At 44.9% G+C, this 17,705-nt stretch overlaps 1 protein-coding gene across 3 annotated transcripts in view; it reads right to left on the minus strand.

Annotated features, from left to right (window-relative positions):
• Positions 1 to 674: 674 nt before the first annotated feature.
• Positions 675 to 17,705, minus strand: part of rassf7a (Ras association domain family member 7a) — a 36,042-nt gene continuing 19,011 nt past the window's right edge. For 2 of the 3 annotated variants that reach the window (XM_070973054.1, XM_070973055.1), the window contains 5 exons: positions 7,059 to 7,256; positions 5,381 to 6,309; positions 2,726 to 2,900; positions 2,539 to 2,646; positions 676 to 971 (listed from right to left, as the gene is read on the minus strand). In XM_070973054.1, coding sequence (XP_070829155.1) covers positions 940 to 971; positions 2,539 to 2,646; positions 2,726 to 2,900; positions 5,381 to 6,309; positions 7,059 to 7,161 — 1,347 coding nt within the window. In that variant the 5' untranslated portion in view covers positions 7,162 to 7,256 and the 3' untranslated portion in view covers positions 676 to 939. Of the gene's footprint in view, positions 972 to 2,538; positions 2,647 to 2,725; positions 2,901 to 5,380; positions 6,310 to 7,058; positions 7,257 to 17,705 lie in introns of all 3 variants that reach the window. The other variant, XM_070973056.1, reaches the window with a different exon arrangement.

Raw genomic sequence — 17,705 nt, forward strand, 5'->3', positions numbered from 1 at the left:
GTAACAAAGCAACGAGCTGTTTTGTGTCAGCAATTTTAAGAGAGGCAGCACACACACACACACACACAGACTCCGGGGGTGAAGTCCCCAATTTCCTGCAATCAGATGTCCTCTGACGGTAAGAAGTCTCTTTACTGATAGCCCGAACACACAAGGAACTTTAAGAACTATCGACTGGGTACGTTTGCAGAGCAGTGGATTGCTTGTCGGGCGTGTCCAATGCTCTCAAGTCTGCAGTGGCCTTGTGCCTTTATGGTCACGTCTTGTAGACATACCGCATGACATCATCCATAACAGCAGCCGCCCTGATGCCGGGATGTTTGCCACATTTCACTCTGCTCCCAAGGATGCACTTTGTGAACTTTTATCAGCCACCTGTGAATAGCGGCTTTAAAATGCCCAGAAATGATCATGCATCATAGGGACCATTGTACCGCAAGCAGCAAAGGGAGCATGCATATTTCAGTGCCTATAATATATTCATAATACATTTCACATAGGGGCTTCACGGCACTGTAATTTTTAGAAAGTATACACTGGTGTATTAATTATTTACTGCAGGGTATGCCAGATGTGCTGCAACTCCATCCTACTTACTGTAATTACAAGCATGATTATAATTAATGTGACTCCATAATGTGACATGAAGAAAAACAATCACTCAACAATAGATTATCTAAAACACAATGCACATTTTTATTATATTTAAATACATCGGAATTGTAATAATTGCTCTAGGTAAAAGGTTTCTAAATTATTTTACATTTCATACAGATACTTTGCAGTGTTTACGATAGCAAAACTCTGTAAATATATTTGTCTTATGTATATACAGTATGTATATCATGGTAGATTAAATAGTGACAAAGAATGGGGTTAAATAGGAGGTGACGGTGACAGAACAGTGAACAAGTTTCCCTTGGCCCTGCGGTCCTTGTTTTATCTCCATGACGACTCTCTGGATGTCAGGACTGCAAGACACACAAAAATAAGTGGGGATGATGATCCCTTTGTCTGGACAACATTTCTCAGCTAAGACAGAGACAGAGAGACCTGTATCAGTCAAGATATTCACACATGCCAATGAGAAGCCGACACAAGACCAGTTATTGGGTTCATTCCTTTACCCGTACAGGCTGTGGACTATGACTGAAGTCAGAGTAGCATTTAGGGACAGAATTGGTTTCAAGCATGTTTCTATAACAAGCACTGAGAAGTGTGTAGTTTCCAAAGCATGAGCAGTTGTATAATCCCACAAAGGAAACACCACACAAGAGACGGTAAGGAGAGAGTGCACACTCAAAACACTTTGACCTGTCAGCATAACAGAGAGACATGTGATAAAATGCTAAGTGCTATGATAAAGGAAAATTTGGTTTATGTGGGCTGGATGGTCATTTGTGGACAACAGTACTGAAGATGGCCAGAGCACTGAAAACAACAGCTTCCCCTGTTTGCATGATGTTTGTTATTAGGATTACGATGATTAAGATCATCCTAAATCCGCAGTACACTGATGCAGATTGCGAGTTACGACAGGTCAAATGTTGGGTGTGATGACAGCAAAAGAACCAGGCCAAAGAAAAACATCTCAACAAACCGTGGCCCTGTGACCCTACTTCTGAAATGTATCCCTTCTTTTAGCGCGGAGCTTGACAAAAATAGACTGGCAAAAGGTAGAAGCTCCTAAAATAAGCTGCACTGACTTCAAGCAGGGCAGAAAGAGAAGAGGAAGATACATTTCTGTGTAGGCAAACAAGGGCCAAGGCTTCACACAGGAAGAGAATGGGACAGTGCAATACACTTTGCAGAGCCCTCCGTGAAAGGCTCTTGCTCTTTGGAAGTCAAGCGTCACCAAAGTACAAGGCATTGTATAGATACACCCTGCTCACATATAAATAGTATCCATACATAAAAGGCAAACGGAAATGACATTGGTCTCATATCTTTCCATGTCACAGTATAAAAACAGCACTACAATCAGAATGTCTGCTAAAGTCATTCCCAGTGATCGACGTGTTACGTGGAGATACGGTGAAAAGCAGCTGTCGGCAGACAATTGTTGACTCGAGGGTGGGAAGGCCACTCTGTATTACAGAGGGAGGGATTAGGAGCAAGTTCCCAGATGCATTAAAGTATAATGAAAACGGGTACTGTTAGTCCAGAAGCAAACAGTGAGATAGGAGCAGGGCGGGGAGTAGAGACAAGGGAGGACCAAGAGACTTAAAGCACACGGGGACATGTGAGAGAAAGGAAGTCAACTGTAAAAAGTTAAGGACAGGAATCAGCAGAAGACTGAGAGGCGCAGAAGAGAAGTCTTTCAGCCTTGAAAGGCAGAGCACAGAGAAGAGCAGCTGGAAAGTAGCAAAGACCTCCATCATACAGATGCTTCCACTACCCAACACCAAAAACGGCAGCTGTCGCCTTAAACCCAATTAAGATGGGGGCAGGGGGCTCTGGGGATCAGGGGCTGGGCAGGAGAGGAGAGGAGCAGAGCGGGATGGACTTGGGAAGCAGCAGGGTCTCACACATACACACCCTCAGGGTTGAGACTGGACACGAGAGGGTTTTGCAGGTTGCGTGGATGTCCCAGGAACTGTTTGGCAGTGGGGCGAGGCGGCGATTCCACTGGAGTTACACTGTGGCCTGAGGAAGAGAGAGAAATATATTAGCCATGTGACTTTACCGGCCAATCATACGATGCTGGGGTTTTTTGTTTCCATACCTCCATTACTGTATCCATCCTGCAGTAGGTGTGCCAGTTCTAGCTGCTCCAGTTGCTCCTGAAGCTCCGTGCGTGAGTGGGTGTGCGCTGGCAGGACACCTGTCTGTTGAATAAATTGCTGCAGGTTACACTGCCTCAGCTCCTTATTCAACTCCTCCAGCTCCTCCTGTTTGGCCTGAGATGGAAAGGAACATGGATCAGTGAGGAAAACAAAAGGACAATCAACACTGACACCTTGTCTGTTAATGGAAGTGGGCTCAGCATAGGAAAGTGGGATGTGCTAAACATGCCTATTAACCCATACGTATAATTCTCTGTTGCATGATTTCAGTGATAACATTAATAATAACAACAACAATAATAACAGCATAATTTATTAATTTGTCTATAAGGCAGGACAACTGTATTTTGCCTGTACTACCACTGTAAATGTCAAGCATCTTTTCACCATTAGGGGGCAGCAGAGTCTACAAGTCCAGTCTCAAGTCACTGACGGTCACCATCACCTCATCCACCATCAGACTAGTCAGCTACAATGAATCATCACAACTACTATACACATTTTATTTGGCTGCATCAGGTTCCAGCAGTCTGAAGCACACTTATAGATGGATACACAGCAATGATCCTGTGCGGCTGCATTTCAAAGTTGTCTTAACAGACCAGATGCCAGGGGGAAAGATATTCATTAGCTCCAATTATTGAAAACCTGGAGCTCAGAGACCCTCCATCGAGGCAGTGGCATCACCTTTGCACCAACAGATTAAACTGTGATGCATACAGACAGTCGATCAGTCTTAATCGACTGTGCATGTGTCTGCACGCAGTCCAGGAAGGAGCAGCAGCATGCTATGCCCCAAACCCAACACATGTGTATGTGTGTGTGTGTGTTTATACGTATAATTGATGTTGGACTGAGGCAGCCTGCTGAGGCAGTTCACACCTGCAGGTCTGCCTCCATTAGCCTAATGACAGGAACGCTGTGCTCATCAGTGCCAGCACTTAAACACTCGGCTGGCAGCCTCAGCCGATCTGCTGACTGATGACCGACACATCCACACGTACACACCTTCCCATCATGGACTGAGCTTTATTACACTGTATCATTTCCCCACTGTTAAGATGCCATTAAGAGAAAGTAAAAGTAAGGCGGGATGCTGTGTAAAACATAAATAAAAACAAAACACGATCATGTGCAAACCAACCATGTTTAGTTGGTTTTATGAAATGTTCCTGAGCCCATGTGTTAATATCCTTTATCCAATCATGTGTTCACAAAGTGGTGAACCTCTCTCCATCTTTGCTTGTGAATGACTGAGCCTTTCCAGGATGCCCCTTTCATACCCAATCATGATACTATCACCTGTTACCAATCAACCTGTTTACCTATGAAATGATCCAAACAGGTGTTTTTGTAGCATTCAACCACTTTCCCAGTCTTTAGCTGCTCCTGTCCCAACGTGTATGAAACATGTTGCTGCATCAAATTCTGAATAAGCAGATAATTCCAAAAATCAATGAAGGCGATGAGGTCAAACATTAAATATATTGTCTTTGTACTGTTTTCAGTTGAGTATATCTCAAAAAAGATAAGCAAATGATCACATTGTTTTATTTATGTTTTATACAGCATCCCAAGTTTTTGGAATCAGGGTTGTAATTGGCAAATTGATCATGACACAGTCCCTCTCAGTTCCGTTAATCAGGCAGTAAATCTGTTGAGTTCAATCCCAGAATCACACACACGCTCACCACAAGGATGACTGACTGATGACTCCAGTGAGTTTACTGTTATGTTTTGCTTTTGCAGCCGGTTCGCTATTAATGACTTGTAGCCCAGAGGATTGGGAATGGGAAACAGCCGTCTTTGAGTCTAGACAGTCTTTGCCAATAAAGACATGGAAAAGCTAGACCACAACTGTTTGCAGTGTCCTCTATTTCCGTGTGATAAAACACTCAAAACATCATGATATTACAGTAAAAGAAAACTTTAATTTTCTTCACTTCCCTGGCTGGAACTAGCCTCAGTCAGCTCCATGAAGTGGATACCCATGGGTTTCATGTGGATTATGAGGAAACTTGAGTTTCGCTTCAAACTGGGTTTTATTGATAGAGCCGCATCTATGACATCCACCAAAAGTAAATAAACAATGACACCATGAACTAAGATAAGTTCAGGCTGAGGAGATTCAACAGAAGGGGTTGTTGTTCTACAAATCAGTGCTCTTTAATCTCTTTGTCCATAAACAATCCAGGAATCTGATATAAACACCATTACCACCCACGTGTTCAGAGCATGCATACAAGATGATACCTGCCGACTGGTTCAACTAGACTGTTAATAGGTCTTCAGACAATAAAACATTTCAGACAAGGTAGGATACGAGTATACAACATTCATGTCATCATAATTTCTTGTATAATTATTTAGATATCAAAATGCCACAGTAAATCATGTTTCCTTTTTACTCAGTACTCTTCTTTTTTATGAGTGTCTCTGCACTGTCGTTTTGTCTGCCGCAGTATGCAGGTAGGAGAGGGATACAGTTTTACATCATAGCTAGAAGAGGGTCTGTGCAACTCCCCTCAAATGATCACATATGGGCTGATGTGGATTCACAGCCCTCTCTCCAGAACTGTGACCTCTCTCCTTACCTGCAGCAGAGATTCTGCCTTCCCCAGAGCCTTGTCAGTCTCAGATAGCTGCTCCTCCAGATGTGTGCTGTGATTCTCCTGGCTCTGGAGCTCTACCTTCACGGCATCGAGGGATTCCTCTGGTCTGTTGGCTTTCCCTTCTGCCCGGCTTTCCCTCTGGATCTCTTGCTCCAGTTGAGCAGAGCGAACAGAGAACTCATGGAGCCGCCGCCCACAGTCATCTAGCTTGGCATGGAGCTCCCCCAGCTTCCTCCTCATTCCTCGCTCCTTCTCCACCTCTGCTTGAAACTCCTCCTCCCAGTACTGCTCGTGGGCAAGCTCGGCCTGGTTCCTCCGCACTGCTTGCTCCAGAGCGTCCATCTCTTCTTGCAAGCGAGCATCAGAGACTGGTGAAGGACATGGGGATGGGTAGGGACGCTCCCAGGTATGTGACTCCCTCTCAAGGACTTCCAGCTGGGCCTCAAAAGCCCTCAGTCTCTCCTGTTGCTGAAGAACCTTCCTGAAGACCTCCTCTTTGGAGGGGCCCATTGGTGGTGAGGGCGAGGGGGATGGCACATGAGCGGATACAGGGCTGGGAGAAGTGGAGGGGGAGGCTCTTTGTTCTGGAGAGTCCCGAGGAGACCTTTTAAACTGTTTGGCTTTGGTTCTGGGAGAGGTGGATGGGCCCAAGTTAAAGGTGAGTGCTTTCTTAGGCTGGCCGCGTTTTGAAAGCTCCGGCTCAGGATGCTTGGGCACTGGGAGGGGAGTTGGTCTGTCTTGTTTTGAGCTGGGTCCATCACTGCTACTAGGGCCTGTACGGCGTAGGAAGAACTGAACTTCACTGCCATGTTGGCCTAACTTAGCCAGGGACTCCAGAGGCCTCTCTGTGGCCAACAGCTGCCTCTCTGTGTCCCTAAGACGCTGGATCAGAACATAACGGCCTGTTTGACCTGGAGACAGAGACAGACAGAGAATGAGTACAGAGAAATGCACCTACAAAAGAAAAAACAACACAGCCTACTTTGCCTAAAACACGTCAAACTGAAGTTTTTCCAAAAACTTGGACTACACAAAGAGACTTGATAAGTTACTTGTAAAAGACCTTTCTTCTCCTTCAGTGTACTTAAAGCAGTCAGTTTGACTCCTCCCACTTCTTCTACGCAAGCCCTGCTAAGTGAACAAATGACATCAAACGTATTATGATGATGCCGATACCTCTAAATCTCTGCCTCTGAGGACTGAAATAAAAGGCTGCTGCGTAAGACTTGCACATCATGTAAAAAATGTTCAAATAAACTGAAGTTTCCACAAGGACCTTGAAATTAGGACAAACCCTCCCTAATGACTTGGCAGGCATCTCACTCATGGAAGGAGGAGAGTGCTAAATCTGGAGTTATGGTGTTCAACGCTGTTGAGGCGTATGACTTCAATGAAGCCGGAGGATACAGACACAGAGAGCCGGCTCAAATCCAAACTGACCCCCTTACAATCCAGTTGAGTATTTGATTTGGGTCGACGGAGAATGAAAAGGTGAGTGCAGAATCGGATAGCTACAGCCTAAGCAGAGTACTCTTGTCTGCATCAAATTTACTCTGCAGGCTGTCTTCAGGCCTTTTGATAAACTGTCAAGTAGACAGAGCCTGTGCCACAACACGGCATCACAATGATTTCACAGCAGGAAAGAGTTGGAGCTTCTCACCGATGGCCTGGGCCAGAGCAATGACCACGTCCTGGCAGGACGTCTCCTCCGACAGGCCGCATACAACCCGCACCACTCCGTCCACCCACACTTTGAGCTCCATCTGGGACAGGCAGGACGGGGTGAACGGTAAGACGGTCTTCAAAACAGATCACTTCAGCTTGGGTTGACTCAACTCAACACTGCATAGCATTGACTCTGAAAGACAAGAGCAGAGAGACACGTCAGAGGTGTGCTGATTTGTTTGTTTTGTTTGTTGATGATTACCCAAGAAATCCAATTTCCCAGTCGGAAGAACAGGCTTTTGTGAATGTGGAAACAATGGCAAGCTCTGGTGTGTAGCAGAAAGACACCACACCTATTATCTAAAGGCTTCACTGAGTTGTGGTTCACAGTGTAATCGTACCAAACATAGGCCACAACTTGTTGCTAACCTAAACAAAATACAATGGAACACCAAACAGTACTGACGTCAAAAATGTGCTGTGCCGAGTGAGAGTGTCATTGAATTGTAAATTTCTAGACCAGCAGCCGAGGGGTAGAGCAGTGTAGTATTTTGTTAAGTTCCTAGTGGTTAGTTAAGAACCCCAGCAGTATCTTGCGGACCTGGGAGCATAAATGCCAATCTGTAACCCAATTAAACGCTCTGCTGCCCTCCTTCAAAGCTGTTATGATAGCTTACTGCCGAGGGGAACGGACAGGGAAAGTGGAGCAACTCAAGTGTGTCTATGTTTGGGAGAGGGTGTTTGTGCGGGTAGAAATGCAGGAGAGACAGAACAATCGTGCGTGTCTGTGTGTGTTTGTGTCCCTCGGCCTGATCCCCCTCAGCAGGACCAGAACTGGGTCTCCTCTTACTTCAGAGAGAGGATCAGCAGGTAGCCAAACACCCGTCTGGGCAGCAGGTTTAACCTAAATGAATATCGTTGTGTTCAGCCCTCACTCCGCCTGTCTGTACTTTTACAGCTCAGCTTCAAAACAAGGTAATAAAATACTGCAGTGCTCATAAAAAGTGAAACGCCTGAGGCAGCAGTAAGATTATCTATAGAGCCTGGCACAGTAAATGAAACTTTGTAGCCTTGGTGGATAAAAAGACAACTCCTCACCCACAGTCAGACAGATGGTGCTCTCTTTCTGTCTGTCTCTCCGGTTCTCAATGGGTGGTGTTCAATACTGAGCCCCACCATTATCTTGCCCCTCATTCAGTGCCTGGCTCTGCTCCACTGGCTGCCTATAGGGAGCTGCTTTGGAGGAATGCACTGACTTCATCTGCCAGCCGGAAGAATTCCTGCTTTTCTTGACAAAGACCTCACCCCGCCCTCCTCCTCCTCTTCCTCCTCCTCCTCCTCCCCTGCTGCTGACCTGGCTGCCCCGCACCACCATTACTTCTCCGCTATTTCGATGCCAAACAAAAACAGCCCCTGATGTGGCAACATCACACAGATCAGCCCGACGTGACACACCACATACAGAGGGAATGACAGCACAGCTCGGAGATTGAACCCAAAGAACGAGATCACACGAAACAAGCGGGAGATAGAGATGGATGATCACATGTGGTAGAAATTCTTCTGAGCCATGCAAACGAGGTGATTTCATCTGGAAAGAAACTTGATACGAAACTGGAGCGCTATTGAAATCAAACGCCACAAATTTCAACACGGCAGAGATGTCAATGTTTTTCTTCGAGAAGACAGACTGTGCTGTGTTATTAGATTATAACTAACTGGTTGAGTCACAGAGTGAGTAGACAATCATTTAGCTGTGAAGTTATGTGTTTTTTTTTCTTTTTTCCAAAACACGCAGAGGTGGACAGGAAGAAACATTTTAAAATCTTCAAGCCTTGTGCAGAGGAATGCTACATTACAGGCCAAACGATCCTCTATGCAAAAGTATCTTCATACCTTGGAGTCATCTGTAAGAAAACTATTTACAAAGCTCAAACACAGGTTCAACCCTCAATATTATTGTAAAATACGTGGCTGCATGTATAGGGAAATTAGGTCATACCTGCCTGAAATAGATGCAATTTAAATGCAAACAAACTTGCAGACAGTACCTAACGGAAAGGTTTCTATATCTGTCCAGGATTTCTATGTACCGTAACAATCTCATTAAATGAGAACACAAACACACAAACATCTCCCAGCTAAGAATGTCACTCTCCCATGATGCTTAGTTCTTGTCCCTCCTGGCTGGTGAAATGTGATAATCTGCACTAACAGGAAACAAACGGGCCTGCGAGTCTCAGGTTGCTGTCTATTCTCTTTGTCACAGGCACAACAACACTGAGAACCAGACATCCGCCTGACCCAGCTCCTTTTCACAGCACAGCTCTGGAGTCCTGTGTCACTTCTAACTGAAATACAGATGGCGGAGAGGCACCTTTATGCTGTTTTGAGATGTAGTCTCAGAACCATGAGGCGTCCCATCAACGCAGGATCTGAACAACAATTACAGGAGCTGAAATAAGGTTCAAAATATGGCAGAACAGTCTGTCAATCAACATATCTGCTACCTGAAAAGTAGGGTGGCTTGAAGCTTAATGTAGAATGTTTGGTTTCAGAGTCAATGTGCAAATGCTGTCAACACACACAAACGCTTTGCATGCACACGCACGCACGCACGCACGCACGCACGCACGCACGCACGCACGCACGCACGCACGCACGCACGCACGCACGCACGCACACAGACTTTAATGCAAGCCACTAATGTTATCCAAAACTCATGATTTTATACACATGGCAACCGCTCACACATCCAAACCCTTTAACCTCAGGTCACCCCCCCCAAAAAAAGAAACTTTCACCCCCGCCCCACCCACCCACTCAACACAATACATAGTTTCAGATGAAACTCTGAGCTCTGGCCTGTCACGTGTTGCCTCAGAGGAAAAATAAAATCAAGTAAATGTACCATCCCTTCGGAGGTAATCAGCAAACTGAGGCAATTAAAAACATTTCCCACTTGAGGATCTTAAGTTGAATAAAGAAAACAGACCACTCATACGAAATGATGAAAGGGAGAGAAAGAGAGAGACAGTGAGGAAGACAGACAGTGAGCAAATGAGAAAGGGGGAGAATAAATGTGGGAAGAAAATGTCTGACAGGTAGACAGATAAAAGAGGGGGAAAGAGTGGTGGAGAAAGGAGCAGAGATTTGGAGCCATGTGCTGTTCCCTCTCTCCCTCTCTCCCCTCTCATCATCAGTCACCCATCCAAAGCTAACCCGCTTTGCGTCTTTCATCACCCTGTCTGTGCTTCTGTCTGTCTCTCTTCAGTAACAGCCTCCCTCCTCGCTGCATTCGACTCAGGGCAGAAGTGGTTAGCATCACAGGCCTGCAGACACAGGGGGCATGATTCGGCTTGTCTGTGTGCCACTCTGTGTGAGCAGCGGCGCCGGGCTGTGAACTGATGTTCCCTTTTGGACAAACTGGGCACAGAGAAGCAGCCGTACGCCAAAACTACAGCTGTTAACAGCTTTCAAGGCTTGAGAACGAACATCTGTCCATTTAGACTGTTTTTTCCTTATTGGACACCCTCTTTTTGATACGATTTTATTTCTTTACAGTCTAAAAATAAACACCCAACATCTAGCTAAGAATGTTGTGGGAAAATCCCACTCTTCCACTTGTTTTGTCCAAAAATCCACACAATGCATGCAGAAACTCTAATACACAAGAATTCACACAGCTGGACAGACACACCCTTCGGCCTAAATTTCCTTTTGCAAAGGCTTGAACATTTCATTTCTTTTAGTCATAAGCAGTATTGCCAAACAAGCGGAAAACTGTAAACGTTATCTGAAAAATTCCAAGGAAGGATACTAATGTACTGTAGCTTCTCTACACCTGAGCCCTCAGGCTACAAGAAGAGTAGTGAAGAGGGTGTGTAATGCGTAAGTATGCGTGCGTGTGGGCGCAGGAAGCACAGAACACTGTCTCATGCTAGTGCAGTGGTCAAAGGTTGGGTCGCATGTCTTCATGTACAAGCTTGTTGGGTCTTTGCATGCACACATGCCATTTAGGCCTATCTTCATGAGAGGTGGCTCCAGCTCAGAGAGTCACTGTGCTATCTCTGCAGCAACACAAGCCCAAGGAACAATGGTAGGAGTAAAGGGCAGGGAGCATACATCACACACTGCCTAAGATCTGAAGCACGGGCAGATACAGGAGCACAGAAAGACGACTATAAACAGTTATCAGCATCGACAGAGAAAACAGGACCCCGTCCCAGGCTAGTTAAAGTGTACATAATAGTTTAGACATTGTTGTTGGAGGACAATGAACAGTGCTGGGAGAAGCTGTGCCTTCTGTGCCACTCTGGTCCAGGTTGGCAGAGACGCATAAACACTCAAAGAGCCAGTAACACGCTGGCACCGAGCAGCCAGGCCTCATCTGTACTGCAGAGACACTATTGTTGCTCTAGTTCCACACTCAGCAGACAGTGTTGCCTCTTTTGTGGCCCCTGGCATCGCTGGGTCATCTGCCTCGCCTCACCCGCTTTATGTCCACGTTACTACGGATACAAGTAGTAAAAAAAGCAGAGCAGATACATTCTTTTGTCCTCCCTCGCCTCCTGTTTTGCATTCTTTCTTCCTCCTCCCCGATCTTCGCCATCCAGTGTTTCAGTCTACCGAGTAAGCACAGTGTATGTGCTTAAAGACACATAAGACCAAAAACAAACAGAGAAGTCCACAACATGCTCATATTTGAGAGCAGCACAATAATTACTCCTTATGGTACAAAATTATCCTTTGCTTCAGCAATTAAAACAGGTTCTCTGTGGAAATCTGTGATGAATCACATGGGTATTCTCACTCACTTCTTCATTACACGGCATGAAAAAATATGTTTTTGCCTGCAAGCGCACTTTCATAGCAAGAGTGGTACAACACACACACAAAATAACAATTTCTAAATGCATACAAACAACGGATCTGACTCAGAGTCCTACCTTTGCCTACGTGACCACTGAAAGTTTGACAGAAGTATTCAGGTAGTGCTGGAAGCCGCCAGCTGGGTGAAAAATACATTATCATTATTAACGATGAGCAAGCTTGTGCGGTCACAGCCTCAGGACTAAGGAGAGCTTTCCTTCATGACACTTTAATGAACAAGGCTTTTTAGAATTGCCACTTACCTTTATATATATATGCCACTCTCTTTTCTAACACCTGCACTGTTTCACTGCCATTTGCATGATTTTTGATTTTATAACTTCACCTACATTTCCGCAAAGCATTGCTCGACTCTTTAACGTCTCCTTCAGCAAAACCTGCCTGAAGGGTTGAACTGTGCTAATCCAAAACATCTGTGCAAGCTACAGCCAACGTAGTCCTCAGGCAAATACAGAAGATATACGGGGAGATGCTTCACATTTCATAAGAACACTGACAGGCCGAGCCTAGCCTTGTGTCTTTATCTGCTCATGAATGTATCTCTGATGGACAGATCTTCTTCCAGATCAGCCATGAGGAAAATTCTCCATCAGTAGCTCCTAAAACACCATAACTCCCATGCAGAGACCATGATCAGCAGGGCTCCGGTGCCTGCGGTCAGAGAGCAGGGAGTGGCCCACTGGGCATGTCAGGAAACGAGATCCAAGATCTGAGGGCTTCCATTGGGCGAATTAAAACTTAATAACATTGCAATGAGGACACACCTCTCACACAGGGGATAATTGGCTTTTATAGTATGTGACAAGGCAGTAAAAAGTAGGAAAAATAATAGAGTCGCAGCTGGGTGATTTATTTTGTCTGGGAGGTGTTAACAAAACATCAAACAGCAGTCTATTCCCTTTATGGTATGCGCACCACTTCTGTAGCTCTGCTTTTGAAAAGAAAACTGGGTTATGTGTGTTTTTGTTTGCGCTGCCAAGATAACATTTAATTTGTATGCAGGCATTAAGTGTATACATACATGTAAAACTGTGTATTTCACTATGACTAATTGTGACTGTGTTGCTTCTACTTGGTCACAGTGGAGGGCCAGGCTGCAGCAGGCTCTTCAGACACGCTGCTTGTTAATTAGACTGAATGGTTGCCTGGTTCCGTGCTAACGGAGCTTCACTGATGCTTCAACACACCTGATGAATAATGCATTTTTTCACAGGACATTAATTTAGCAAATATTTCTTGGAACACAATTCAAACGCTTGTGACCGGCCAGCTCTTTGAAAATGTCCCCTGTCCGCCTGTGTCTCTCCTCTATTGACATGCTAATGACTCGGCGCAAAGGAATCAGAAATAGCGCTAATAAGCTTTAGTCGTCATACTTGCATACAGGGATCTGTCGCTGCAGCCTTCAGTCTTCTCCATTATAATGATTGGCCTGTCCAACTGTGAAATACCAATGAGAGCAGATCAGTGGCTCATTAATACAAGGGACACCTTTGCCTCTAAATCAAGGGCAAATATGGGCAGTGGCGCCTGGTATTTACAAAAGTAGACCCAGTAAACGATTGCAAGCTCAAATCCCAGATCAGCTGGACAAATGGGTTTCTTCAGCTCTGAGCTGCTCCACGTCATGTGCAGTCACTAAACACACAAGCTGTGTAATCGCTGTGCATGTAATTGATGACTAAGGAGGGTTTAAAGGTTGCGGTCAATTACTCCAGTTGATCTGAAGCAGGCCTCGACATGGACAGAGTCTGGCCATCACCTGTGGCTGTCACTACCACTCCAGTCACACTGTGTAAAACAGCACTTAGTGTGAAATCCCAGTCATCATGAATCACCAGCAGCACTAACACAGACAGATGGTAACCTGGCCTGAACCAATAGAGAGACGGACAGGAGGAAGGTGTGAGAGGGAGAATCATCATTTAATTGAAGTTGTTGAAAATGCTTGGAGAGCAGATTTTGTTTTGGTGGTTCTACTGTGGAAATATAAAGAAACCTTTTGCGCACTTTTGATTTTCATTGAAAAGCAATAAGGTACACTCCTAAGAGCATGTGGCCACAGTAGTTTATACAGCCCTGGCCACAATAAAAGACTACTACATTATTCATCTCACCAAGTGAAAGACTTACTCACACCTGGTTTGGCAGTAGTCATTCACTTGTTTGCTTCAACCCCGGAAACCGAGTGGAGGCGAGTACATTAGAGACCAGGAATTTGTTTGCGCTGACTCATGGATCCGCCCACAGAGCTGGCAGCTAATGGAGAGAATGATAATGCAGGATTGCACATAGCCCGTGGAAGGCCGGGCAGAGCTGGCCTCTGCTGAGAGCTCGGCTCAGGACGAGTGGTTTGGCTGCCTGCAGGCTGATCCCTGTGAGCACAGGAGTTTGTATTGTTGGGTGAGCCAGGGAAGACAGCTCTCAGACTGCTGATGGGCACCCATGTGTAATTATATACTCCCAACCTGACTCAGCAGTGCTTGCCAGGGAAGGAGGACATCGCTCTGTTCCCAGCCAAGCTCATACACAACACACACACTCGATAATGCATACACGTACACAGGCATACAGCCATATATACATTCAGTCATCGCATGGCCAAAATAATATGTTACATAGCTAAACGACAGACGGCAGACAGGCTGACTCAAACGTAATGATGATGCTTAACTTAGGACTAAAGCAACATGTAACTGTGAAAGTGTACCCAGGAATTTGAAAGCATGCAATTCACACAGTGCATGACTACAAATTAGACACCTTAAATTTACTTTAACATGCTATCTATAGGTGAGCTTTTGGCAGCGCTCCACTCTCACTTCCTGCGTGCGTGCGTGCGTGCGTGCGTCACTGAGGAGTCAGAAATGCCATGGCCTCCAGTGTCACAGGTTTGAAGCTAAACTCATTAGTAATTTAAAGGTCGCTTCCATGTCTGCTCATATCAATTATTTACTCAACTTTTTTTCTTTTTTTTTTTTTTTTTGGCCAACTTACATTCCAAGTAGCGGCGGCACGGTGGGACAAGCAGGTAGTGCACGTGCCTCACAGCAAGAAGGTTGCTGGTTCGATTGCTGGCCGGGGCCTTTCTGTGTGAAGTTTGCATGTTCTTCCCGTGCATGCGTGGGTTCTCCCCGGGTACTCCGGCTTCCTCCCACAAACCAAAAACATGCTCATTAGGTTGATTGGTGACTCTAAATTGCCCCTAGGTGTGAGTGTGAATGGTTGTCTGTCTTTGCATGTTGCCCTGCAATCGGCTGGCGACCGGTTCAGGGTGTACTCCGCCTCTCGCCCGTTGAAGCTGGGATAAGCTCCAGCCCCCCCGCAACCCTGAAAGGGATAGGCGGTATAGAAAATGGATGGATGGATGGATGGCTCTGTCTACATTCCAAGTACAATCCAAAATAAGGCCTCAAATTACATATATATACAAATATATATAAATGTCAGCTGTTCAATCAAAGCAACTGAATGTAATGTAACTGTGGAGGTACTGAAGGGAGGCTATTTCTTCAGTGAGTGAGTGTGGGTCTTTCATCATGCTTTAATTCCATGCAACATATGATGCAATGCACACTTGCCAGGCCTTATCTGAGCTGAAGTGAACACTGCCATTGGCACGCCCAAGGAAACAAATATCAATGTGTTGCTGCAAAGAAAACGGCACACAAGAAAGCTCAAAGCCACAGACCTACATAATCTGACAGCTCAGTCTGACACATCATGTGCCTCAGTGATATACAAGACGTAAATTCAGTCTTAGGTAAGGCAGTTATCAATCCAGGGTAGACCGGGTGCACATTCTTCTGCAGGGTTGGAATGGTAATATATATAACAAAAATATATGACTCCTGGATAAAGAAAACACGGAGCCGTCTGCTGAACGAATGTTTTCACAGATGAAGGTGAAGACTTCCAGCCAGTTTCCTCCCAAGACATCAATCGAGGTCACAGACATTACACGGGCAGTTCACAAACTATTACTATGGCTAATGCAATCCACTCACCGCTGCTTTTGATTAGATCCTCTTTGAAACTGAAAGCCAGAGTTCCTGCCTGTGACATTCTTTGAACAACTGCCAGGAAGTTTTTAGAGAAAGCCACAGGCCGTCCCGATAAACATGTTACTCCATTGCTAAAGGACACTCTCCCGAGCAAAACATCTCTTCTCACACCCTCCCAGTATTTACCCAGGGAGTTCCCACATACCTGGCCCTTGGAGAGAGGGATACAGGTAAACACAGCCATGCGGCGACAGAGACAGCAAGTTAGCATCAGCGTGTGTGTGTGCTGACCTTCAGGTAACCTATCGCAACAGGACCGGGTACAATCTTGTTATAAACAGACAAGATGTTGTCTTTTCATTGCCATAGAGGGGAGTCATTCCACAAAAATGCCGCTCCAACTGACAAGTACTGTGGAATGGAATGTACACTACATCATGTATAAACAATGTTTTGACTTTAGTTAATCATGAAGCCTTTGTATTGTGAACACACTTCCCAAATCACACCGTTCACCCGCAGGTAAGGTTTTATCATCACATTCTGACTAAACAACTTCTTATAAGTGCCACATATTGTTGGAGCTGAGCTAAAAGGCTAGTTGATGCAAAAAAATAACTCATACACATAAGGAGGAAAAAGACAGAAAAAAAAGATTGAAATGAACATCTATGAGGTGACACACAGGGACTATTACCAATATTCGATTGTGAAAATTTGGATAGAAAGACGAACCAAGAAGGTTTTGGTGAGTCTTATCTTGTTTCCATATAGAACATATTTTATTTGATTATGTTGTAATTTGAAAGTATGTAGGTCTTTCAAAATACATGTCATGAAATAACATACAAGTAGTATGTCTCTCTATGTCCTCTTATGGACATATGCACTTATTTTCAGGAGGAATAATCGAAAGTCATTTTGGCAAATTTTGACAGGCCAACCGGGCAGAGTGCATTTCCTCTCCACCGGCATCAACGAGATATTTTAAACCATTTTATTCTATGAGTAGAGAGGTGTACCAACTCTAAAAATTATAGCATCAGTGATTGGTTGGGGGATGTTTAATGTGTTGGGATAAAGATTAAATCAAGTTAAGGATGGTGTTAACTATAGCTGAAGATCCTATACATTAATTTTTGTCCAACACCATACCATGCCATGAGTTTTGCTGATGATAACAAAGATATGAACATGTTTTTCCAAAAAGCCCTTTTTTCATTTGGCAAAACACCTTTAATGTTGAATACTGACACAAGCAGCCATAAAAGAACTTTGACTAAACAAAACAGCTTAATATTGGTTAACATTGGATTTAAATCACATATTATATGACCAACAAATGAGTAAACATCATTGCAAAACTGACCAGACAAGCTTTAAGAGCTAGACAGTCTTTGAAATGCAGTGGTTAGTCAGTACCACAGAAGTACTGCTGGCTGAGTCCTAAATGTACCCATTTAAAAAAGTAAAGGGTGGAATCTGTTTGTGTTGCATGGGGATCACAAGGCTTAGGGTGGGCCTCTCAATAAGCCAGATTTATAGTTTGATGGGGAGGTGTCACACATGACTCTCTCTCCCTGTCATTACTCTGAGGAGGAGCTACGATCACGCCTATCAGAGCAGTGGGGGGAGGATGTGTGGGCAGTCAAGATGAGTAAGGAAAAGGTAGGAGGGCAGGATGCAGATTTATGGCTGATTCCCAGTATCCTAGGAGCACCTTTGGGATTAAGACGGTATATCTG

Source organism: Chaetodon trifascialis, chromosome 10 (genome assembly GCF_039877785.1).
Source record: "Chaetodon trifascialis isolate fChaTrf1 chromosome 10, fChaTrf1.hap1, whole genome shotgun sequence".
Lineage (NCBI taxonomy): Eukaryota > Metazoa > Chordata > Actinopteri > Chaetodontiformes > Chaetodontidae > Chaetodon > Chaetodon trifascialis.